Source organism: Embiotoca jacksoni, unplaced genomic scaffold, assembly GCF_022577435.1.
Source record: "Embiotoca jacksoni isolate LCO1_2020_lvr unplaced genomic scaffold, fEmbJac1.0.p SCAF_37, whole genome shotgun sequence".
Classification (NCBI taxonomy): Eukaryota; Metazoa; Chordata; class Actinopteri; family Embiotocidae; genus Embiotoca; species Embiotoca jacksoni.
In genome coordinates this window covers 2,640,435-2,665,289 of record NW_027185389.1, presented here as the reverse complement: position 1 = coordinate 2,665,289, position 24,855 = coordinate 2,640,435, and the positions used below count along the sequence as shown (strand labels likewise).

The window sequence follows — 24,855 nt, the reverse complement described above, 5'->3', positions numbered from 1 at the left end:
GAAGCCGTGACATTCTCGGGATGCCGCCGCCTCCCGCTTCGTCCATCACCAATGTCAAGAGAAGAAAAAAAATCAACACAAAAAACCCAGCTCTGTGTGCCTCACCTTCAAACTACATCCACTTTCACTGAATGGAGGGGGAGAGGGAGGAGGGGGGGGAGGGGAGGGGGAGGGCCTTGAGGGAAATAAAGTGAAAAAAAAAAAGCAACACTTTTTTCTACAAGAGGACCTACGATGTCCTGGAAACTACATCTACTAACACTACAAAGTCCATCAGGCATGTTCGCAGAGGAACTCCTGAATGCAATACAATAACACTCACTTTACCCTGTTTAGATCCAGGCCAGCAGGGACCTGAGAGGAGGAGGAACTACACTGTGGTGGGCAGTGGCCGAGGTCAAGGGTCAAGGTCGCCTAAAAACCAAACAAAATTTCAAAAGAAATTTGTATGTCGCTGAAAACGGCTAAAAAAAAAAAACAAACCTGAAGGGAACCCAAGAAGAAGACACGTACTTCAAAAATAAACACCTTTTTTTTTTTCTTTTTTATGGCAATTTTTTTTTTTTTTTTTAAATTTTTTTTAAACAATGTGCATATCTGTCACAGAGGGTATGCGGAGCCAGAGGGAAGTCACCTAAAGCCTCTAAACACTACAGTCTGGACCGGATCCATCGCACCGAGTCCTCTCTTCGCCGGGTTAAAGTGATAATCCTAAATAAAGCACATTCTGGTTCTTGGTGTTTGGGGCCAACATCGCCCACTAAAACCACCCCGAGGACCAGACCTGAACCAGGTCTTTCTAGGGGCCCCTTAGATCTGGGTGAGGTCTGACATAAACTGCAACCGGTCTTGGGTCTGTGCAAAAATGATTGGACCTGAACAAGACCTGAAAGCAGCCTAAGTTCCTCCACAACCGGCATGAACCGTTAAAAGTAGATTTTTTTTTCTCCGATGGAACTTTTGAATGGAGCGAGCGCTAACGGATGGTAGCTCGCTACGCCGCCTCCAATCGCCCTGTAACGGCGACTTTTAACGGTTCATTTCAGTTTCGGTTCCAGTAAGGTCGGGCGTGTTTTTGATCCGAACCCACGAAGTAAGTGCATTTCACCGAAGAACGCAGGATTTCACAGACCGCCGCTTTAAAACCACACGTAGCCACGTTTCCCTGGCAACGTGGCACAGAGGAAAAGTAAAAAGAAAAAAGAAAAAAGAAAGAAAGCCCTCCGACGAGAAGTCTGCTCAATGCATATATGTGTGCAGGAGAATGCGCACGTTTAGCAGCATTTAGGATGAAACCCGGTGACATACTTGTGTCCAGCAGAGGGCCCGCCCCCCCACCACCACCCTCCCTCCCGCTCTGACACAGATTGATTAAATGTTCTTATCCTGATCCTTCATTGATAAGAAAGATTCTTTTTTTTTTTTTTTCCTTTTTCATCGAGCTGTCAAGCTGTTTGAAAAAAAAAATAAAAAAAAAATCATTGCATAACACTTTGGTCGAGAAAGAAGAAAACAAAAAAAAACAACAACAGCAAACCTACCGATCCTCCCCTTCCCCTGCAATAATAAAGCCTTACATCCCCACTCTATGATTGTAAAAAATACCCGTATGCTCCATTTTTTCAATGATCCCACAGATCCATCAACTGTCACCTGAACTCATGGAATGTTAAATTGACAAGACCGCCTCCCAGAAGCAGGACATCTGAGTCCACGCAGATTAAAGTGGCTCCCATTTTTTTGCCAATTCATTTTTTTTTTTTTTTTTTCGGTGTGACGAAAACAACTCGGATTTTACGCAGCTCCGTTGAACATTCAGTCTCTTGATTGAGGTGCCTTAAAAAATGTTTTTTTAAAAAGTATCCGCAGGTGATTTCGGTTTTAGACCGGGCAAACTCTTCATTTTCACAGCGAGAAAAAAAAGGTACCTGAAAAAATAGCAACAACGTCTTCCTGAGGTAGTCTCGAAACGCTCGTCACGTGTGTCCAGCCGCCCCCGTCCGAATAAAATAAACTCTTAAAAGTCTAGCTCTAACAATGGCAACACCGACACATCGAGCAAACTGGATACACACTTGTAAACTCCAAAGACCAATGCATCTACGAGCATTTGTTTTGTACAGAAGCATGTGCACAGTGTAAATCAGCATACATTCAGCTCTGTCGTGTAATAAATATATCAAGAAAACAAAAACAAACTAGCTGCTTGTCACATTCACGAGAGGGGGGGGGACCAGTCCCTCGACTCGGGCGGCCGTGGTGGGAGGGGTGGGGGAAGGGGGGCGGGGTTTAGTTTCCGGACGAGGCGGTCACGCAGGGTGACCAGTTTCGTTCCTGGGGCTGGTCAGGCTGGATTTGCAGGAGTGCAAGACTGCTTTGAACATAAGGGGGAGCTGCTCCAGAGGGACGTTCACCAGCTTCCCTACGAAGACAACGGGGAAAAAAACACGCAGAAGAAGAGAGTTTACGGTTGCGTTCATAAGCAACTGGGAGTAAGTGGGAAACTTTGTCGGTGTTACTTAATGGCCGTTACTTTGTCGGTGTTACTTTGTGGCCGTTACTTTGTCGGTGTTACTTAATGGCCGTTACTTTGTCGGTGTTACTTTGTCGGCGTTACTTTGTGGCCGTTACTTTGTCGGTGTTACTTTGTCGTTACATTGTCGTTGTTACTTTGTGGCCGTTACTTTGTCGGCGTTACTTTGTGGCCGTTACTTTGTCGGTGTTACTTTGTGGCCGTTACTTTGTCGGTGTTACTTTGTCGGCGTTACTTTGTGGCCGTTACTTTGTCGGTGTTACTTTGTGGCCGTTACTTTGTCGGCGTTACTTTGTCGGCGTTACTTTGTGGCCGTTACTTTGTCGGCGTTACTTTGTCGGTGTTACTTTGTGGCCGTTACTTTGTCGGTGTTACTTTGTCGTTACATTGTCGTTGTTACTTTGTGGCCGTTACTTTGTCGGCGTTACTTTGTGGCCGTTACTTTGTCGGTGTTACTTTGTCGGCGTTACTTTGTGGCCGTTACTTTGTCGGTGTTACTTTGTGGCCGTTACTTTGTCGGTGTTACTTTGTGGCCGTTACTTTGTCGGTGTTACTTTGTGGCCGTTACTTTGTCGGCGTTACTTTGTCGGCGTTACTTTGTGGCCGTTACTTTGTCGGCGTTACTTTGTGGCCGTTACTTTGTCGGCGTTACTTTGTCGGTGTTACTTTGTCGGTGTTACTTTGTCGGCGTTACTTTGTGGCCGTTACTTTGTCGGTGTTACTTTGTCGGCGTTACTTTGTGGCCGTTACTTTGTCGGTGTTACTTTGTCGGTGTTACTTTGTGGCCGTTACTTTGTCGGTGTTACTTTGTCGGCGTTACTTTGTGGCCGTTACTTTGTCGGTGTTACTTTGTCGGCGTTACTTTGTGGCCGTTACTTTGTCGGTGTTACTTTGTCGTTAGATTGTCGTTGTTACTTTGTGGCCGTTACTTTGTCGGTGTTACTTTGTCGGCGTTACTTTGTGGATGTTACTTTGTCATTGTTACTTTGTGGCCGTTAGTTTCCTGGCTGTTTTAAATGTTATCTGCTAAAACCAACAGTGAACAAATAATAATGACTCCATCTCGTCCCTGTGATGGTTTATGGGTGATGACAACTTTGTTTGTCACTCTTTTGTATTCAGACAGCGACAAGGGGGTAAATAAAGGTTGTAAGATTGTGAACACAAAACCACAGTTGAAAATTTTACTACCTGGTGGGGCCTAATAGCTGCCCCTTTTTTTTATGCCTGAGTAAAAGTGAACAAAAAGCTCTGTAAAAAAATCTAAAGATTAGCATTTTGACTACCATCTGAAACACAAAATACTTTTTCTACACTTACCAGCAGGCTGAAGGCAGCTGTGTCAGACATGATCAACCTCTAGGAGGCCTTACCTGCAATGCAGCGGATCTCTGGCAGACACATCATGATCTCGGGGAAGCGTTTCGGGTGGTGCGGGTACTTGTACTCGGTGAAGTCCTGGCACACGTACCAGTAGCGCTTGTTCAGCTGCTCGAGCTGGGAGATGTTGGACAGTCCTCTGATATCTTGTGGGGAAGCAGGGAAAGAAAAAAAAAAGAGGTGGGGGGGCAGCCGGGAAAGTAAGGGTGGGGGAAGACATGCTGGGATTTTTTTTTTTAAATGCCGGAGAGTTTATCGTGGTTACCTTGGTTGAGGAAGTTGATGGCTTTCATGCAGGCGTACTCCTCGCTGCTGACCTTCAACTGGTGGAACTTGTGAAACATATAGATCAACCTCTCCATCACCTCCATCCCGTCCTCACTGAAGCTGAGGGAAACACGCACACGCAGAGGAATTCTTAGAAAGTAAAGTAACAAAACAAAAAAAAGAAGAGTTGAGCAGGTTTCGTTGTCCACTTTATAATCCGCTGTGAAATGGAGCAGCACGTCATAAAAAAAGAAGCAAAATCCCCTTCAGCACCATTATCTTAAGCTTCCACGCTTCAATGAACAAGGCAGAAACGAGAGGAGGAGGGATGTGTCAGATCTACCGAAAGCTCTTCAAAAAAAACACCACACATCCTCCTGATCCCACAGCTTTCTTTTTATCCATAAACTTTAATTGCACTCGTCAAAAACCTCAATTCTTCCGGCTCTCACGCTTCTAATCTAAAACTTGCAGCGTAAATCAAACACTCCACCTCTTCAACTACGGGCAAATTGAGCGAAGCGGCGCCGTATATTAGGAGGATGTGTGTCGCGGGGTCAGACCGTTCGCGCTCTGAATTACGGTATGTTTTACGTGGGCCAGACGGTGCTAGCCACAGATGCGTCCTGAAGGAGGGCCGCTCCGCTGGCCGGCGCCCAACCACAACACTCGTCCCTGCCGAGCGCCGAACCCGCAGAGGAAACCTCTCGTCTTTCCTTTCTCTGTGAAATATGGACTCGGTGGTAAATCTAACATTTAATATCTCGTGCGGGCTAATGTGAGATAGCGCCGTAAAAAAGAGACGCGGGAGGCAGTTTTAGTGGGCGAGATTGTTATCGTCGCTAATGAATGAGGGTCATTTCTCTCTGACGTAAACGTTGATGGCTGACGTGACGTTGCAGCCCGGCTGACTTATTGTCCTGCAGAGTGAGGCAGACGATGCTCGTGAAAGTTGCTCTTTGTTAGCTGGTTGAAAACTTCTGTCTGGTTGTTTATTAGCAGAATTAGCTGGTAGTTAGCTGGTTTGTTAGCTGGTATAAACTGGTGAAAGATGCTTTTTTTTTTACCGAACTAATGTTATTTTAAAAGATAATGTCAGCATATGATTTTAAACATTTCTTTGCTAAAGTTCTTTTCACAATCTCAATAACGAGGAACCAAGTTAAAATAGACTTCGGTTGAAACCACCGACGGACGGAGGTTCTGAACGATCTCGTTTCCGTTCCCGTTCACCTCTGCAGCTCTTCGTCGCACGGCGTGTACTTGGAGGTGACGTCGGCGAGGTCTCCGAAGATCTGGGCGCTGTAGATGGTGAGGCAGGACAGCAGGATGAGCTCCTGCCAGGTGGAGCTGAGCAGGCAGGTGTAGTCCTCGATGGAGAGCTCGCAGAAGAACGGCAGCTTCTTGATCCAGGAGATCTGGCGGAACAGCAGCTCGTCGGCCAGGCGACAGAGAAGGGCAAAGAGCTCCACCTGGGTCACCTTGTACCTGCAACACACACACAACACAGCACAACACACACACACACACACACACACACACACACACACACACACACACACACAACACACACACAACACACACACACACAACACAGCACAACACACACACACACACACACACACACACACACACACACACACACACACACACACAACACACACACACACAACACAGCACAACACACACACACACACACACAACACAGCACAACACACACACACACACACACACACAACACAGCACAACACACACACACACAACACACACACACACACACAACACACACACACACACACACAACACACACAACACACACACACACAACACACACACACACACACAACACACACACACACACACACACAACACACACACACACAACACACACACACACACACAACACACACACACACACACACACACACACAACACAACACACACACACACACACACACACATATATATATACACATACACACACACACACACACACAACACATATATACACATACACACACACACACACACACACAACACAACACACACACACACACACACACACACACACATATATATATATGCACATACACTGACAGCTGGTCAGGAGGAGACACATCTGGTAGATATATATTTATAGATATTTGTGGCTTGTTGAGTACAAATTTAATGCTGACAAGCTGCTGCAGAGTTTCTGACTCTCCCACTAAAAGCTGGTAAAAAAATAAAGAAACAGCAGCACCCACAATTCTCATTTTAATATTTTTCTAATTGGAGGCAGCGACTTTAAATCTGGTTCATTTCAGAGAAACATGATTTATCTTTGTTGGAAACTCAACTGGCTCAGATCCAATGTTTGATTCTCTGCATTTTTCTACATATACGAGGAAAATGTTCCAGTCTGCTTGTCTGTTCATCCTTCAGATCAATTTGTCAAAAGTCTCCAAACCAACACAGACCGAGCAGCAGCAGACAAAAGGTCAAATATTTAATAAAGTACTTTGTAAATTTAGCTGAGATTTAATGTATTTTTGTAAAATGAAATAAACACAGCAGATTTATTTGAAATATGACTAAAACTTCAGCTCCTTCACACAATTTAGAGGCAAATAAGCTTTTTACACCACTTCATATATTTGATAACCAGATTAATAGCACAAATATGACGGATGGATTATTGTAGGTTTTAAAATACGACTTTTACAGATCAAAACTACCCGGTAAACATACAAATAACAGTGAAAATGATCATCAATAGTTGAAATTAATAATTAAAATAAGAATATTTTTCCAAAATTAGCCACATTTCTGCTTAATGACTTCACATGAAGTCAAATTGAAATTGACAAAGCATGCTCTCCTTTCTCTTTCATCATCGACTCACCCATCCTCGACGAGCATGGGGGTTTTGAGGGCGGTGAGGTCCTCAGCGGCCACCAGCTGCTGCACCAGCGGGTGGGACTGCGAGTAGAGGGTGCAGGTCTGCGGGGTCAGCAGGCCCGACTGGGCGGTGCAACTGAACAGGTGAGGGAGCAGCTGGTAGTGTGTGGACATGGAAGTGTTGATGTACTGATCCCTGAGGGCCACCGTGTAGTTCACCTCCACGGAGCGGCTGGAGGAGGATCGGGGGGTGGGTGGGGTGGGGGGTGGGGGCGCACGCAGAGGTCAAAGGTCACGTGATGCAATCATATAAGGAGGTTTGTTGCTCAAAACTAAACCTCTGCACAGGACTTCTTTAACCTTTAAAACGCTTCTCGTTCTTATTTTTCCTTCAGCAATCCTTGCATTTTTTTTTTCTTCCGTGGAAACCAGCGGACAAAACGTCGCATTTCTTTCTACCTGCGTGTTCTCTCCGATCGCTGTTCATTTTTCTGCAGATTTAATCTTGATAAAAAAAAAAAAAAAATTAAAAAACAAACGCAAAGTATTCCACTGAAATATGAGAGATAAAAAAAAAACACGACGTTCACGACCCAACGAGACTGAAATAAAACGCCATCATAGACAATATTCGTCCTTGATGAGTGCAGATAAACAATGAATGCGCTTCTTCTCTCCGCAGCGAGAACAGCAGATAGCGAGTTTTCTTCTTTTGTGTGTGTGTGTGTGCGTGTGTGTGTGTGTGTGTGTGCGTGCGTGCGTGTGTGTGTGTGTGTGTGTGTGTGCGTGCGCACGCTATCATCGGCGAGGACCGAGGAGCTGCAATATATTCAAGGCATTCTCTTTTTCGGGCCGATGAATGCCTGAAACTAAAGTCTGGAAGGGCGTGGGGGGGGGGGGGTGGGGGGGGGGGGGGGGTTAAGACTGTCAGGGCCGGCTCATTATCTCAGCGACTCACTTGGATGACAGCGTGGAGGCGGGCGACGGCTGGTTGCCCTCCGACGCTCCGTTGCTGGGCGAGCTGTGGTCGCTGTCGCCGTTGTTCCCCCAGGTGTGCTCCGGGGCGTCCTCCTTGAACTCCTGTCCCGACATGATCCGCTCGATCTCCTCCTCTGTGATCTAAAAAAAAATAAAATAATAAATCACAAAAGATAACGCACACAAAAAGCGGTTGCTTTTTTTTTTCCTGCATCTTCATGCAACATGCGTCTCCTTTGCTTTGATGAAGCGTTGACGAGCAACTGTGCTGCTTTTCACAAAGAAATACAAAAATTCAAGAATTTAAAAAAAAAAATAAATGTTGAGGAGCAAGGACGCAACCGCACAATGAGACGGGGAAGGTAAAGCGGGGACAAGAAAGAAAAGGAAAGAGTGTGTGTGTGTGTGTGTGTGTGTGTGTGTGTGGACGAGTATAAAACATAATAATAATAATAGGCAGGTCAGTGCAGGGAGAGAAAAACACACACGAAAGCCTTTTATTTTATTTTAAAGGCTTTAAGCGTGCCGGTGAAAAACGGATCTGCGGCTTCAGGTCAATTTTTTTTTCTCTCCATCAATTCAGCACTGAAACAGGCAATTCATCTCATCATCTCATATTAACAACAAGAGAGGTCCCTCCTTTTTAAAAGACGCCTTTTAAACGGAGGCGGATGTTTTCTGTGTTTTGGACTCGTTGAGTGGAGCCTCGGCGGTACTTATCCTCGTGTCACGGGGTTTTTTCTTTTTCTTTTCCCCGACCGTTTGTGTGCGCGTGTTCAATAATGAAGCCGGCGCTGAATAGTGGAAATAATCAACGATTATACCGATGATGTAACGAAAGGTCAGAGCTCAACTCTCGTGTGGGTGAGCGGTTATTCGCGCTGGCGGCTCGGTGTTATTTAACGTGAATGACAGCGAGGTCAGGTAACTTACCTGCACGGGCCCGATGCTTTTGTTCCTCCCTCCCGGCATGCCGTCCTCCCTGATTGCTGAAAGAAAAGAAAAGAGAAAGAAAAACAGAAAAGAAATCAACATCTGGTGCTTTTAACATGATCAGTATCACAGCTCTACCTAGTGGCTGAAATTCTTGGCAAGCGGACATGTTTTTCTTTTTCCTCCCCTGAAGATGGTTGATTAAAGTAAAATGTATTTCATGCATCAAGACAAGCTTGCTTCAATTTGAAGGATTTGGAGAATAAATCTTTTTTTTTTTTTTTAATGAACTGAAGGAGCGGTCACTTCCTGCTTCCTCCCACTAGGGGGCAGCGTGTGCACATAGAAAACAAAAGTGTTTTGAGGACATGCTGCAGCTCCGGTCTGCTGTGTGTGTGTGTGTGTGTGCGCGTGTGCGTGTGTGCGCGTGTGCGCGTGTGCGTGTGTGCGTGTGTGCGCGCGCATTCCAGAAGTGAGTATGTGCAAAGGTTTATGGGTAGAACTGATGTGTTTCAGCCTTGTGTAGGACGCTGAGATCAGGTTGAAGCCTGGAAAACCGAGGCAGCTGTTTTTATTAACCTCTTCAGTGGTCTCACTCGTCTGTGTGTGTGGGGGGGGTGGGACATCTGGAAGGGGGGGGAGGGACATATGGAAGAGGGGGGCGGACATCTGGAAGCCCGGTTAAAGTGACTTCCTGTCAGGTAAATCCTTCTCTGCACGTCAAGTTTGAATATTTCAGAACTGAAAGTAACTTTTTAGTTTGTTGTTTCGTCTTGAATTTTTAATTTTTTTTTAAGGAGCCCTCAAAGTTCTTTTCTATAAAGATTTTCCACGTGTCGGCCATTAGGGGGCGCTATAATAAAGGTCAACCTGTTCTTGTTGAATAACTCCTGAATGCTTTATATGGATGTGTTCCTTTCATACAGCTGCATCTGCTGGTATAAGCCCCGCCCATGTCCACCTTTCTTCTTTCTTTTTTTTTTATAAAGGTACGAAATCGTCTGCAGGTAGACTTCACGATGTTCGGCTGTTTTAAAAGCACTTTTTTTTTTTATAGTGCCTTTGGTGTTACCTTTGCGGTTCATCCCCATCTGCAGACACTTGAGCAGGCGGCAGTACTGGCAACGGTTGCGCTGCTTGCGCGACATCTCGCAGTTCTTGTCACGGCTGCAGCGGTACACGCGCTTGTTGCAGATGCTGCGCTTGAAGAAGCCCTTGCAGCCCTCGCAGGAGATGATGCCATAGTGCAGGCCCGTGGCGCGATCCCCGCAGATGAGGCAAGTACGCTGGTCAGCTGGATCATCTGCAAGGTCGGGGGGGGGGGGGGGGGAGAGAAAAGAAACAGATGAGGATTTAAGAAGCATTTCCACCCACTTTCACTGATTCATCCAGAAAAAAAAAAAAAAAAAAAAGTGTGTGCAGGAAGCTCGCTGAAGGCGCTCGATTTTAATTGAGATCACGGGGGCGGTCGGGGCTTAAGAGCTCGTCGGGCGCCGGATAATCCGGAAGCACTCTTTTAAGCTCTAACTCTCACTTTGTGAAAGTGGAGGTGGAACCAGAGGCGGCCGGACGTCTTTTTTTTTCTTTCCGCGGGGATGTTTTATTCAGCGGCTCCGACGACGCGAACGCTTCGTTTACGGTCTCTCGTTTCTCTCCTCGGTGTCGCGTGGAGAGAGAGAGCAACCTAAAGTGTTGCACTACACCAAAAATCTCCGGCATCCCAGGTCGCACCTTAAAGACCCCCCCCCCTCACCCCCCTCCCCCCGTTGGATGTTCCCACTCATTATCCGTCACCTTCATTTCCTAAAGGAGCTTTTTCTTTTTTTTTGCTGATCTGTCAAAACTGTGAGAAGTCGTCGTGGACAGGAACGAGGCAGGGCGGTAAATGGGGAACACATGTGATGGGGGGGGGGGGGGGGGTATTTAAGGAAGTGGTGCAGGAACAGGATGTCCTGAACAAAGTACATTAAAAACGGTGTCGATTGCGGCTTCATGAGTCGTCGGTTCGGCGGAGGGAATTAACTTCACTATGTCAGCCAATTCCCAGTTGCATCATGGGAAATGTAGGCAGCAGGTTTTGACAAGTGGATTTTAAAAGATGATATTTTTCTGGATCTGCTGCGTCAACTATCCGACTCGAGTGAGGTTTTTTTTTTAATTTTTTTATGTGACTTCTCGCACACGTATTTCGACTCATTGGATCGTTTGAAGTCTTTAGGCAACAAAAACTGATTTAAACGAGACAAATAAAAGAAAGAAAAGTAACTCGGTTGAAGTTTTATTCTTTGAGTCTCTTTTGTTTTCAGGGTTGTTTGTTTTTTTTTTCTTGAGGAGTTGTGAATCACCTGTTGCTTTGATTGACATCTGATTTTGGCTTCCCTTAAAATCACTTCCTGTGATGACATCACAGTCAGCCCTCTCTGTTCTTCTTCAGGTGAGCTAACGAATCTCTGCACAGATAAATATAAATTAAATAATTGTCATTATTTTTGTTGCCATAGCAACAAGTGTCATGAAACCCTCTTTGGGCACGTTTGAGCTCCTGAAGCTTCTGCTGTCGAGTGGGCAGCCGATGAAGAAGGTTGAAGAGGAAGATGGATGAAGAGGGGGGGAGAGAGAGAGAGAGAGAGAGAGAGAGAGAGAGAGAGAGAGACCTTTACCCTCCTCTGGGATGATGTGGTTGAAAGCCGATAATGGAGACAGACTAACAGGCTTCCTGAGACCGACTCGGTTGGAGACTCACCGACTGATACAAACAGTTCACAGGTCACATTCACACAAACAAACAAACAACCTGCAAACATTCATAAACATCCTCTGATGTTGAGGATTGACGTCACGCTGCCCTTTTTAATTCTGTGACATTTTACTGCAAGTTAACTTTTATTCCATTAAACTAAGATTACTGTACGTTCGTTTTAATAATTATCATTATTATTATTATAATATTATTATTATGTAACGTGTCAAAAAGTTCCACTTCCTTAAGTCAGAAAGACAAAGTCAAAGCTGTTGTCTTGATGGTTTTTTTTGTGTGATTATATCATATTTAAATTGAAATTTTGGTGCATTTTACTTTAAAATATATCATTATTTGCGGGTCGCTTCTAAACACAAGAGAAGTCCCTCTTCTACAGTCTGTTTGTGGTTTTGTCCCTTCTGGGCTCCAGTAGAAACACGGCAGACTTCACTCACTGTGCAGATATGAAGGAATTATTTTAAGGTTCTGAAAAAAACACAAATGATTCTTAAGTTTCCGGTGATTATACACAAATAAACACGTTAATTATGAATATTCCATTCCCAAATCTGGATTTTTCTGGTGGGAATACGTTAAAGAAAAGAAAAAAAAAGAAAAGAAAAGTGGATGGATGGCCATCAGGTTGTCCACCTTCAGTATGTCTTACAACAATCCAACTAATGTTAAAGAAATGAGCCTGTTTACACCGAGTGAGTAAATAAACTCACATCCAGAAACGGTCATTTACAACGTGAACCGTCAGACTCGACCGGTTCAGGCTCACATTATTGAATTATTGCAGCGGGTTTGAGAGAAGGTCGGGCCCTGCGCTGCGGTGCCTTAATGAACAGTGCGAAGGGGGGCGGGGCCTCTTCCACAGCTGTGGGTCGGATGAGTGTAAGAAATTACAGATGAGGTCATCAACAACAACAACAACAGCAACAGCAACAACAACAACAAAAAAGAGTAAACCCAGAAGAAGTGAAACGAGCATGACGTCACACCGCAACAGACGCTGAATCTCTGAAAATAAATAAAATATGAAGCAGCTTGAGATCTTAAGGTGCACAAAGTACGAAAACCTGCTGGTAACGTGACGCTAAAACACGAGCTGCACTCGGTGTATTTGAATTGCTTATTTAAAGGATGTCAGCCGAGTAGGTGGACCTTTAATGTGGGACCTTTAAATGTGGCCCCGGGATGTGTTTCCCCGTTCTCCAAAATAACGAGGCCGCCCACTTGCGATCCGATCAAACGGATGTGAACGCGGCTCATTTGTGACTCTTGAACCCATTTTTGTGTGTTTGGATGAAGCAGCAGAGGAGAAACACACACACACACACACACACACACACACACACACACACACACGCTTGTTTACCCTCGTGGGAAGCGGCTCGAGGAAACCCGACCCGGCGGCTGCTGTAAACGCTCGACCCCGCCAACCCTCGCTGATTAGACGGCACAATATTGTGCCAATAAACAGGCCGGAGTAACATAATCATTAATATTCAAATGAGCAGGATTAAGGGCTCGTGTGTGTGTGTGTGTGTGTGTGTGTGTGTGTGTGTGTGTGTGTGTGTGTGTGTGTGTGATTTAAAGGGGCAGCTCATCAGAGGCATGTGACTGAGCTGAGTTAAGCCTCCCAGAGACAGGAGGAAAGGAGGTGGGGGGGGGGGGGGGGGGTTCAGGGTTCGTGTAATTAGAAGGAGGTGGAGGGTGGAGGGTGGGTGGAGGGGTTTGTGAGGGCATATGGCATAAAGCCTCTCCCAGATAATGAATGGTGAATGGAGGACTTCTAAAGCCTGGAGACAGATTACCATTTAAATGGTGTGAGGTTTAAATTTGAGGACCTGCAGGGGCAGAAATACTGTACAGAGACAAAGGGGGTGTCACGCCGGGGGCCCGTCCGGGATTACAATTTAACTATTCTGATGATTAACTCTATACTGATGGCGCTGAGGTTAAGTCGACTCCGAGAGAGAGATATTTTTTTTTTAATTTTTCTATTAATAAATCCCGTTAGTTTCTTAAACAGCTGATTATCGCCGTTCTCACAGCGACGTAACAAAGTTATCGTCGAGCCATCGACAACGTTTCCAAAAGATGAAAGTTAAGATGAACGCCAAAGAAAAAAAGTCACAAAAAAACATCTGAATGAAGGCTCATTAATTAAAAGAATGAACTTTGTAAAGGGACATGAAGTTACATGTGATGTTTATATTTGTCTTTAAAGATGAATTTAAGTCGGGTTAGATATTTAATCATCTTTGAATGGTTTGATTTTTTTAAAAGTTTTTCACCTTGAAAGTTGAAACGAGTTGACAACATTCACTATATGATAGTAAATATATTCATTTTTCAGCTCTTTTTAACCCTTTAAAGGATGTCGTCCACCTGCACTATAAAACTTTAGAAACTATTTTAGATCATTAGACATGATTTGTAGGAACGTGGTTTTTTTAAGCATCATTACACCGCTAGATTAAAAAAACTCCCTCGAAGACACCTGATATTATTGTTTTTGTTGTAATTTGTTGTCGGGGCCAAAATGACAACCTCACTATCATTTCAGTGAATATTTGTTGGCCCAGAAACCAACCAGACTCTTAAGGGTGAGTTAAAACTCACATGTTTGGATAAAATTTGGAAAACGTTTTCAGGGGGAAAAAAAAAAAATCTCTTAATTAACCAATTAGTGTAGAAAATAAGCGTCAGATTTAAAGGACCTGCTGAGGTTCATGAATTTAACGCCCCACTGAAATAAAAGTGGGGAAAGTCCTCTGAATTAATTTTCCTTCTGCAGCGAGTGCGACAGAAATATTCTGGGATGCGAGTTGAGGGACAGTTCAGTTTCGGCTCTGAATACATAAAGAGCTTTAGGAGCTGATGAGCTTTAGAATAAAGCAGAGCGACACCTCCATGAAAGAATCAAAGACCCAACAAACTTTTCCACTTCCAGCTGAAAGTTTTAAAAACGACACTGAATACCGATCGCCTCATTAAAACACGCGGCAGATCAAATGATTGACATCTGTCGTCCCGTTTCGGACAACAACGTTTAAAACTGTATACTTCCTTCAAAAAAAAAAAAATTTTTAAAAAAAAACAAACACAAAAAGCTATCAGCCTGATTTGCCAAATCTATCACCCGTCTTTCAAGTGCATGGCCGCCATATAAAACGGGGCCGATTCACACCTCCAGCACACTTGATCTCAGCGTGTCACGTCCTCTGACTCCTCCCCCTCTTCCTCCTCATCCTGACAGTTAAATATTCATGAAGTTTCCCCGACTCCCAGCAACCAGGTGGCATTTCTAACATGTGGCGGAGGCTCCTCCCACCGCTTGTCCCACTCTGATATGAAGGAACAAATATCAGCCTTTCAAAATAAAAGCACGGCGGACCAAAATACTCTGGACATAATCAGCCTCGGCCTCGAACACCAATATAATAGAACAGGATGTGTTTTTTTTTTTTTTTTACTTGTGGTTCTCCCAGTGACGCCTAAGAGTCCTAATGTTCTGGTTAGACTGGAAAATCTACAAAATAAAAGGGGCCATTTCCTCATGTGGAAGTAGAAAAAGCATTCAAGGTATTTGTAGTTTAAAATGAAGCAACTTTGGTGCTAAAGACAAAATAAAAGAGGTATTTCAACACGGTGCTTCGACAGGATAATCAGCTGTTATCTTACGATATCAAACTATTAAAGTATTGTTTTGCACAGGTGAGTGTAATTCATGTTAGTAGATATTATTCTAACCGACAGATGCAGTCAGGGAGGATTTAAAAAGAGACATTTTCTTTTGATTTACTTTTTAAATTTACTTCTTTTATTATTATTCCTTTATTTATTCTATTCACATTTTCATACCTTATTCCATCATTCTTTTATTTCCTTTAACATATTCTTATTCTAACCTTTTATCCCAGCTCCTATTTAACTCATTTACTTTTTAATATTACAGCTTTTATCTCTTTAATGCATTTCACTGTCTTCATTTTTTATTCTTTTATCTATTTTTTTTAGTTATTATTTCACTTTATTTTGCTTCTCTTACTGTTATTTTAGCTTTTAACCTATCGGCTACATTTTCATCATGCATCTTTCATCGATCTCAAATTGTTGTTTGAAATTTTTTAAATTTAATTTAACTGTCCGTCTTATTATTGGCCCATCAATCATCTGTTCAGCACTTTGAACTGCACCGAAACTGTATGAAAAGCTCTTTATGAATAAAGTTTGATTGATTGATACACATGAAGATGAGTTTACTGGTCATTCACACTCAGCCCGTGGAAGCTACACGATGCCTTCAGGGTCTCTGCAGAAAAACAGAAAAAGTGTGTTTACAAGCTGTTACAAGTGGATGGAGGCAGATGCATCGTGGGAAATGTAGGATTTTACCATTTTAAAATCTCCCAAACTATAAAACTCCCTTAAAATACACAGAAGAGCGCAACAAAAGCTTGAATTTAAACATTTAGAGACGAACGGGTGAATCCGGAAGAACGTTCCCACGTTTCAGGTGGAATTCTTACACAAATATTTCTCATTGACACGACGAGCCGTTTGAGCTGCATTCAGAAATATTCGAGCTGCGAATCACAAGGTCGTAAAAAGGAGACGTGACGATAAATTCCCCCCCGAGGTGACGATGAAGAGTCATAAAAAAGAAGCTCTGCTTCATCTTGAACTCCACCCTCTCTCTCAGGAACCCCCGATGCTCTGTGTGTGTGTGTGTGTGTGTGTGTGTGTGTAGGGGTGACACACACACACACACACCGTCAACCCCCCCCCCCCCCCTCTCCTAAAGGCTCATTAAAGGCTGCATTGTTTCCCAGAGGTCATCCCGGGTTTCATTCCAAACTTCTAACACAAACCAGGAGATACAAGTGAAGCGCCTCTTGTTTCCTTCCCAGCTCACAAGTAGGTCCCTAAAAGATATTCACTGTAACCCCCGGCGACCGAGTGACATCTTCATCACTTGTCATGAAGGAAACCTGTTATTCAATTTTTTTTTTTTTTTTTTTTAAATCCCTCCGAACGCCGTAATATTTGCGTGAAACGAAGAATTTAAAAAAAAAAATTAATTAATTCCCAAAATTTTGACGCAAAAAAATTCGGCAGCAGAAGCTGTGCTGAAAGAGTCAAAGTAAAGTATTGTTAAAAAAATTAAAAAAAATAAATCTCTGAACAAGAAGAACTCCTCATTTACAAACAGCACACTTCTTCTCTCATCACCAAAATAAAGAAACCGAACTGGAAAATAAACAGAAGTAGCAGCGTTTTTGGCGGAAAATGTGTCCTTCACAATAAAAGTTTCTAATTAAATGCTTATTATCAAAGGAAATGATTACATATTACTGTATATTTAAATTAGAGACTTCACTTTGTTTTTGTGCATCCAGTCGGTCTGTGTTGAATGAACATGAATTAAACAGCATCGAAAGCTCATATTTTGACAGCTGATGTCGTCGTTGTTTCTATATTCCAGTCTAGTTTTTACTTTTCAATAAAAAAAATTAAAAAGATCATAATTAAAATATTTCTGTGATGTTGCAGCATGATTATTATCACAGTAAGTGATTAAACATTTATTCTTTTATCAGGTAGCACTTTAAAAAAATTGTAATTCCCACCAAAATGTTTTTTTGTTTTTAAAGAAAATCCGCTGCAAACAAAACACCCCCCCCCCCCGCCCCCCCGATCACACAAAAGGTCGGTGTATGGTGTAAAGCAGCCCCCCCCCCCCCGCCCCCTTTTGAGTGGCCCACAGAAGACAGGGTTTCTTCTCCTTAGGTTTTTTTTTTTGTGTGTCTCAGGCTTTCCATCACAATCATGCCCAGCTGAGATGGTGGAGGAGGGTGGGGGGGGGGAGTGGGGGCGGGGAGTGGGGGTTGCAGGAATCTGCTGTACTTTTCCGCTCCACCCTCCTCCTCCTTTTCTTCAACTCCTCCTCATATCTTTTTCTCCTCCTCTGAAACTTATCCCCACCTGGGGGTAAAAGGACTCCAGCACCCCCTCCCCCTCCCACACACACACACACACACACACACACACACACACACACACACACACACACACACACACACACACAGCCCGATACTATGACTGGTATGTTACATGGACCTCCATCAGCAGAGGTTAAAGGCATCTTGAGGAAGCCTCCAGCATTCCCTGCAGGCCTCACTGTGATGGTAATCTTTGAAAAAGTTTAACATGCATGCAGTTGCAAGATCAGTGGGGGGGGGGGAGGGAGGGAGAGAGAGAGGGGAGTGGGGGAGGGGTTAGTGGTTGGGGGTGTCAACAGACAAAGGCGACCTGTTGACATCTCCATTCCTGATAAACAATCCAAACCCCGGCTCTTACAGCCCCCCCCATTAGCTTTGAGTAATAATAATAATAATAGCGCGCACAACAAAATAAAGATACACGCTACATGCTACATGCTACTGGAGCCACTTTGTGAGAATAATGTGAGGAAGTCCGTCTTTGTTTTTTTAACTGGATGTAAATTCTAAATCAAATATCTCCATGAAACACTGAAATTAGTTGGTCTGGACTCTTAAATGTTACAGCTGCTGATTTTGGTTATTTACTATAAATCGCAAAACTAAAAGTGAACTTTGGTGTTAAACTCTGCGATTTCTTCTCATTTCCTGCCTTTAAAATTTGCCTGACTGCAGAAATGAAGCACGTTGAACGTCAGAAACTCCTTTAACTCTTTTTTTTTTTTTTTTCCTGCGTGGGGAGTTTTTACGGCCCGTGCTTTGTGATACAAGCTAGTATAAAAGAGCTGTTAATGAATGTTGAGTCTCCCTCTGTGATAAAGGGGAGGAGAAGGAAGGGAGGGAGGTTACGGGGAGGTTTCTCGAAACAACAGAGGAAACCAGCAGGATATAAAAAAAAAAAAAACTCTTAACTGATAATGTGACATTCACAAAATATTCTGGAAAAAGGTGCAAAATGAAACGTTTTTCTTTGTGGAGAAAAAAAAAAAAAAAGCATGAAAACAAAAGAAATGCCGGCTCTTTAACAAATGCATCAGATAAGACAGGCCTGTGTGTGTTTGAGTGTGTGTGTTTGTGTGAGTGTGTTTGTGCTGCTGCTGCTGGGGGAGGGGGGAAGAAGGGGGGGGGGTGCAGAAAGGGCCAGTTGAAATAACACACCCTTGAAAGACAAAGATGCAGAACATGCCGGACCTGCTGGTTCGGTCGGACCGCCCGGACGATCCGTTTCAGCCAAGACAAGGAAGGAGGTTCTGATAGGAGGTGGTGTGAGGACATAGTCATGTTGGCTATTTATAGTGGAGCGTTACCAGAGTCACAGGAGCCCCTGACCTCCTCCTCCTCCTCCTCCTCCTCCCCCCACCACTGGCTTTACTATTGATCCCCCACAGGGCCGCTGCATTCACATCCAACGAGCTCTGGCGCTTTTTTCTCTCCTTCTTACGCTTTTTTTTTTTTTTTTTTAATTCTTTTGGGACTTAAAACATTCTGCATGTTGTTTTCTTTCTCTTTTTTTTTTTTTTTGCATGTGTGCAATCAGCTGGAGCACAAAACCAACAAGGCTGCTGCAGGCTGAAGGGTTGGGGGGGTGGGGGGGTGAGGGGGTTAACATGAAGCTTCTTCTTCAGGAGGAGGAGAGGGGGGGAGGGGGTGAATACAGTAAACATGGTTCCTTTCCACATCACAACACGGAAGAAGTCCTTCAAAGGAAAAAAAACATCCAATTGAAGGACACCCAAAAAAAAAAAAAATAAATAAATAAATAAATAAAAAATAAAAAAATAAAAATAAAAAAACAACCCCCCCAGAGACACTCGGTGGCTTTTAAACGCAACATTTAAAAAAATACAAAATAAAACTCTGGAACCAATAAAGAGGGAAGCTGGGATAAAGTTCGGCCATATGGGGATTATCTAAAGAGCGAGAAAGGATCGCATTCCTGCAATACAAGAGGAAGGAGGGGGGAGGGGGATCGAAGGAGATGTGGGGGGGGGGAGCAGTTTGGTGGGTGGGATTGTGGTGTGAAAAACTGACTCAAAAAAAAAAGCTTATTCTTTTTGTTTATTTTGATTTCCTTATTGTTGCACTTTGAATAATTTTGCTAATGAAGAGACAAAAAAAAACAACAACAACAAAAAAAAAAAGCAAAAGTTAAAAAGAAAAATCTCAAAACGTAAATACAAAACTGACATGAAAGAAGTCGTTGGGAGGTTTTTGATCGGAGGACGCCAACGATCAACACCTACGTCGTCAACGTAAACAAAACACTCGAAACGCAGAAATTTCTCTTCAAAATCATGACCTAGCGTTAAAAGGCTAATCCCCTCATTCACGTAAAAAGCCTCACGTATATTTATATATTTATTTATATATACAAATATATATCTGGATAGAATTAGTATTTCATCAAATAATTACAACTGAAGAAAAACTGGTTGGATTATGAAGCTACAAACCAAACTGAAGGACAGAAATCAGCTTCAACCAAACCAGTGAAAGCACACACACACACACACACACACACACACACACACACACACACACACACACACACACACACACACACACACATACACATACACTCCTCCCTCCTCCCTCCTCCCTCCTCCCTCCTCTCCCCCTCCCTCCTCCCTCCATTCACATGTAATAATGCTGTTAGCTGTCCTCGGCTGTCGTCTTACCTTCCCATGTTTCCATCTCATGCTTCTCCCCGTTCAAGCAGCCGGCTGGCCCGGTCTCCTCATGACTTGTCCTTCCTGTCTGTCTCTCTGTCTCTGTCTCTGTCTCTTGTCTCTTGTCTCTTGTCTCCTCTCCGCCTGCTGCCTCTTTCCTCGACAGCCTGCCCCTTTCTGACCACCAGCAGCACCGCTGGTCACTTTACTGCCTCTCCGGTCACATGACCGAGGCAGAGTTCAAGCCCCCGGGGTCAGGCCAGCTCCAATGACAGCCAGCGGGGAGGAGGGGAGGGAGGGAGGGGAGGGAAGGAGGAGGGTTATCTGAGTGGAACTGATAGTCCACAATACTGCCCCCCACCCCCACACTCCTCCTCACCCAAATTAGCCTCCCCACCCTCCTCCTTTTCAAGCCTCTGGCACTTCTGAAGGAGGCGACCAAAGTGTGTGCGCGCACACACACACACACACACACACACACACACACACACACACACTTTAAAATGCCAAAACACACACAATATTAACTAATTGAAGCACTCAGTGGAAACAGGTTAAATAAAAAAGATGGAAGTTTCCACAACAAGCAAAGTGGATCGTCCAGAGGGACACACACGCACACATGCATGCGCGCGCGCACACACACACACACACACACACACACACACACACACACACACACAGTCTCTCTGGGTCCGTTATTGGACCGATGCTGCAGAACAAGTCTCAAAGTTTGATTCCTCCCAACATTAAAATCCTCGTCGTCCGCGTGACACTTTCCCTCCAGAGTTCGTACTTTCGTCGGATCTCTTAAAGGACGTCCTCCGAAGTAAAATGCTAACATCCATGTTAGAAGACATATCAGCTGTTTGAATGCAGGTTTCATACGTCTCATACGTCACACCCCCCCCCCCGCCCTCCCCAACAAAAACAAACCATACAACTTTGCAGGGTGCGGTTTTCCATATCATCACGCTTGCAAGCAACTAGCAGTGAGGTGGGCGGAGCCTATTTGCATATGCATAGCATCATATCTACTTAATAAAGGTAAAGGTGTTGAGTTATGTCCGAGTCACTGTAAGGCCTTCGAAAGGGGGATTCGTTTCTTTTAAATATCGAATTTTGATGAACAGAAATTCGTTTTTAAGGTTTTAATTTAATACCAGGAGAAGAATTTGAACCATTCCAGTAATCAGAGGAGTTCAACGGATGTAATGCAACGTGGAAATTGAGCCGATTTATTTCACAAGGCTGCAGATAATGTGCTAATAAATCATTTTGGAAACTTAATTCAGCTTTCTACCGAGTCTAAATCCCATCCCATCCGACCACAACGTTCCCTGCTGTCGCCCCCCCTCTGTTTACATGTCTTACGTCCACTTTTTTCCTCAATAAAGTCTTAAAAGAAAAAAGTCTCATTGATGTGTTTTATGTCAAAAATCAAGAGTAACTTTCAAGCTACAAAGAGACAGAAAGAAACTAACTGCTGGTTAGAGACAGTAAAAGAGAATAAGAAGCAGTTTCACTTCAATCAGGCCTCGGAAACCAAAAATGAAAAATGCAAATGTAAAAGAGATGAGTCTTTGCCTCTTCAGTAAAACGTAGACTGGGTACTGAAACCAAAATGTCTTTTTGTCAGAGGCGCTGCAGAAAAACTGGACAAAATGATTCAGCAAAAAGAAGCTAAAAACTGTATTTTAGATGTCGTCCAAACACAAGAAGTTTGTCTTAAGAGGAATTCGGTCTAAAATCGACCAATTTTTTAATGGACCCTGGAACTACCGATTCAAAGTAGAAGTCAAGTTTTTGAGATGTTGTGCTGCAGTGCCTCACAACATATAAAACAACTATGAAATATCGATGTCTGTCATCTTTGATTCGGTAGTTCCAGAGTCCATTAAAAAAATTGGTGAATTTTAGACCGAAGTACAAACTTCCGGCGCTTGGACGACATCTAAAACCGTTTTTAAGCTTCTTTTTGTAGAATCATATTGTTCAGTTTTGTGCAAACAGGTAAGAAAACAAATACGGATTTGTTTTTTGTGATGAAACACTACAAAAGAAAACAGTTCTAGAAACCTTTTATTTTGTATTATTTTACTTTGAACTCGTTCACCCTTTACAGTAAAAAAACAAGAAAAAAAAAGCTGCATTTCAGGTTTTAAAACCGCCCCCCCCCCCCCGCCCTCCGGGCGCCGTGGTAACCGACCTCAGAAATTCTTTTGCAAAATAAAAGCGCTGCAGAAGACGTGTTCTTACCATCCAGTGGGCTCTCTTCCTTCATCCCCTCCAGCGGCCGGCTGAGGGGACCACAGTGAGAACCATCCAGTGTTTCACCAGCGTTTCCCACTTTTAGCTGCTGCTGCTCTACCTGCTCCTGACTGACCTCAAACTGCCGAGGACCAGCCCCGATCACCCAACCACCACCACCACCACCACCTCCTCCACCTCATCCTCCTCCTCCTCCTATCTCCCTGCAGCTCCACCCTGCTTAATAACACTTGTTCACTCCCCCCACCCCCACCCACCCACCACCCTAGGGTCCCCCTGCCCCCTATGTGAATGCTAATGACCGCCGGGCTCCCGCCACTAAGTCACATATATAAGGAGCTTTTCACATTCAAAAGACATCACAGAGAGAGATTTATATTGTGAATGAATAGAAGCGGGAGGAAAACAAATTAAAAAATAGAACATTTTTTAAAGTTTTGGGGATTTTTTTTTTTTTTTAGGCCGCGGCGAGAAACTCGGAGACACGCCGTCGATGTTTCAGGTAGAAGTATGAGAGTGTAACCACGCCTGCGTTGATCAAAGGCGGTCTCACCCCCCTCCTCCCCCCCCCCCCCCCCACACCCCTCCTTTTACACTAATACCATAAGAGACTGCTGCCATATGTCACTGTGTCAAAGGCAAAAGGGTGGGGTGGGGTGGGGAGCTTAGGTGTTGTAATCGGATACGTCTTTAACATCGCAGATTTGAGCGCGTGAATCATTCTGACCGGTTTTGTGTTTAAACAGTCGGGAGAGAGAAATAAATCCTGAATGTTCACCGTAACTAACGGGATTTTTTTTTTTTTTTTCCCATTCGCTATGTCGATGCTAAATAGGAAATCAAACCAGTGGCGTGCAGAAGACGGAGGGGGGGGGGGGCACACGTATGTTACCCATGACCTTAAGCGAAGATGAACGGCATAATCAGCTTCACGTAGCCTTTAACCTTGAAGTCGACGGGACGGCGGCGAGGCTGCTGGTCCGATAGCTACCGTTAACCATGTTTCTTCTTCTTGCAAAAAACTACACTTTTTTTTAACTAATTCTTCCATAATTCATACATTGTAATATATTTTAAGTCAAAAATATTGCCATTCTTATTCTTATCATCAATATATAAACTTAAAAAAAACAAAATGTAAAATTTTCTGCTTTTTTTTTTTTTTTTTTTTTTAAATGCAAAAACCCAAATACAAAGCAGAGGTCTCCAACCAGAAGCTCTGGAGCTACCTGGCAGCTACTGGTTGAGTGTGTGTGTTGAGTATGAGGTTGTTATTGTTCACATAAAAGATGCTTAATCAGCTGGATTGGGTGGAGCTCAGCCATGTGAATAAATGTTACAGCGGAGCTCTTGGACACTTGGTTTCTAGTGTTTGCTGGTTGAAATGAGATCCAACATATTCGGTATGTTTTAGGTCATTTAGATCTGTTGAGAAATGTCGGTCATAATGTTTAACAACTAACTCTAAAGGGACGGTTATCAGAAATTTCAGCTGTTATATTGATATTGATGATATTTGTGAACGTTATGAATCCTCCAGTTCAGATTCTGTCCGTCACCATCTTTGCTAGTTCGGAGCGGTTTGGAGCAGGAAGTGACCATATTTGGACGAGCTGGGGGAGGAGCCAGCGGTGGATCTGACCGATCTGATTGGAAACCTGACGATACTACGTCCCGCCCACCGATAGCTGTAACCTGACTGCACCACAGACCTGTCAATCAAACAGACACGCCCCCAAAAACAGGTCTTCTTGAATCTTCTTTTCTAATGAATGAGGGATTATTTTCAGATGGACCTCCAGAAAACTAATAAGAAGGAGTGACTTTAGCTAACAACACCGAGATAACTGATGGACACATTTTATTCACTTTGGATTTGATGAGAGAAGTTGAATGGGAGTCTATGGAGCCGGAGGCTTTTTGGAGCCGACCTCTAGTGGCACTCGCTGGTATTGCAGCTTAAGACACTTCTGGATCAGAACCATTTTAAGACCTGAAGCTACGTACACTTTTATATCCAGTTGATGGTGAAAACTGCAGAACTGTTTACGCTCTGATTTGCAGCTTTCCCTCAATAACTGAACAGAAACACGAAGGTTTCCTGTGATTTCACACAAAATGAGATCAGATGAAATCATCCCAAACGTGGAGAGCTTACATAAAACTCCTAAAAGTATTTTATCGTCTCTC

General features: G+C 43.7%; 1 protein-coding gene across 1 annotated transcript; it reads right to left on the bottom strand.

Annotated features, from left to right (window-relative positions):
• Positions 1–1,361: 1,361 nt before the first annotated feature.
• nr6a1a (nuclear receptor subfamily 6, group A, member 1a) lies at positions 1,362–20,570 on the bottom strand. The gene is given in 10 exon segments (XM_069166254.1): positions 1,362–2,328; positions 2,331–2,422; positions 3,907–4,059; positions 4,179–4,300; positions 5,414–5,668; positions 7,065–7,292; positions 8,019–8,179; positions 8,972–9,027; positions 10,044–10,274; positions 20,404–20,570. Coding segments are annotated over 10 exon segments (1,353 nt in total). The 5' UTR covers positions 20,420–20,570; the 3' UTR covers positions 1,362–2,289.
• Positions 20,571–24,855: the final 4,285 nt, after the last annotated feature.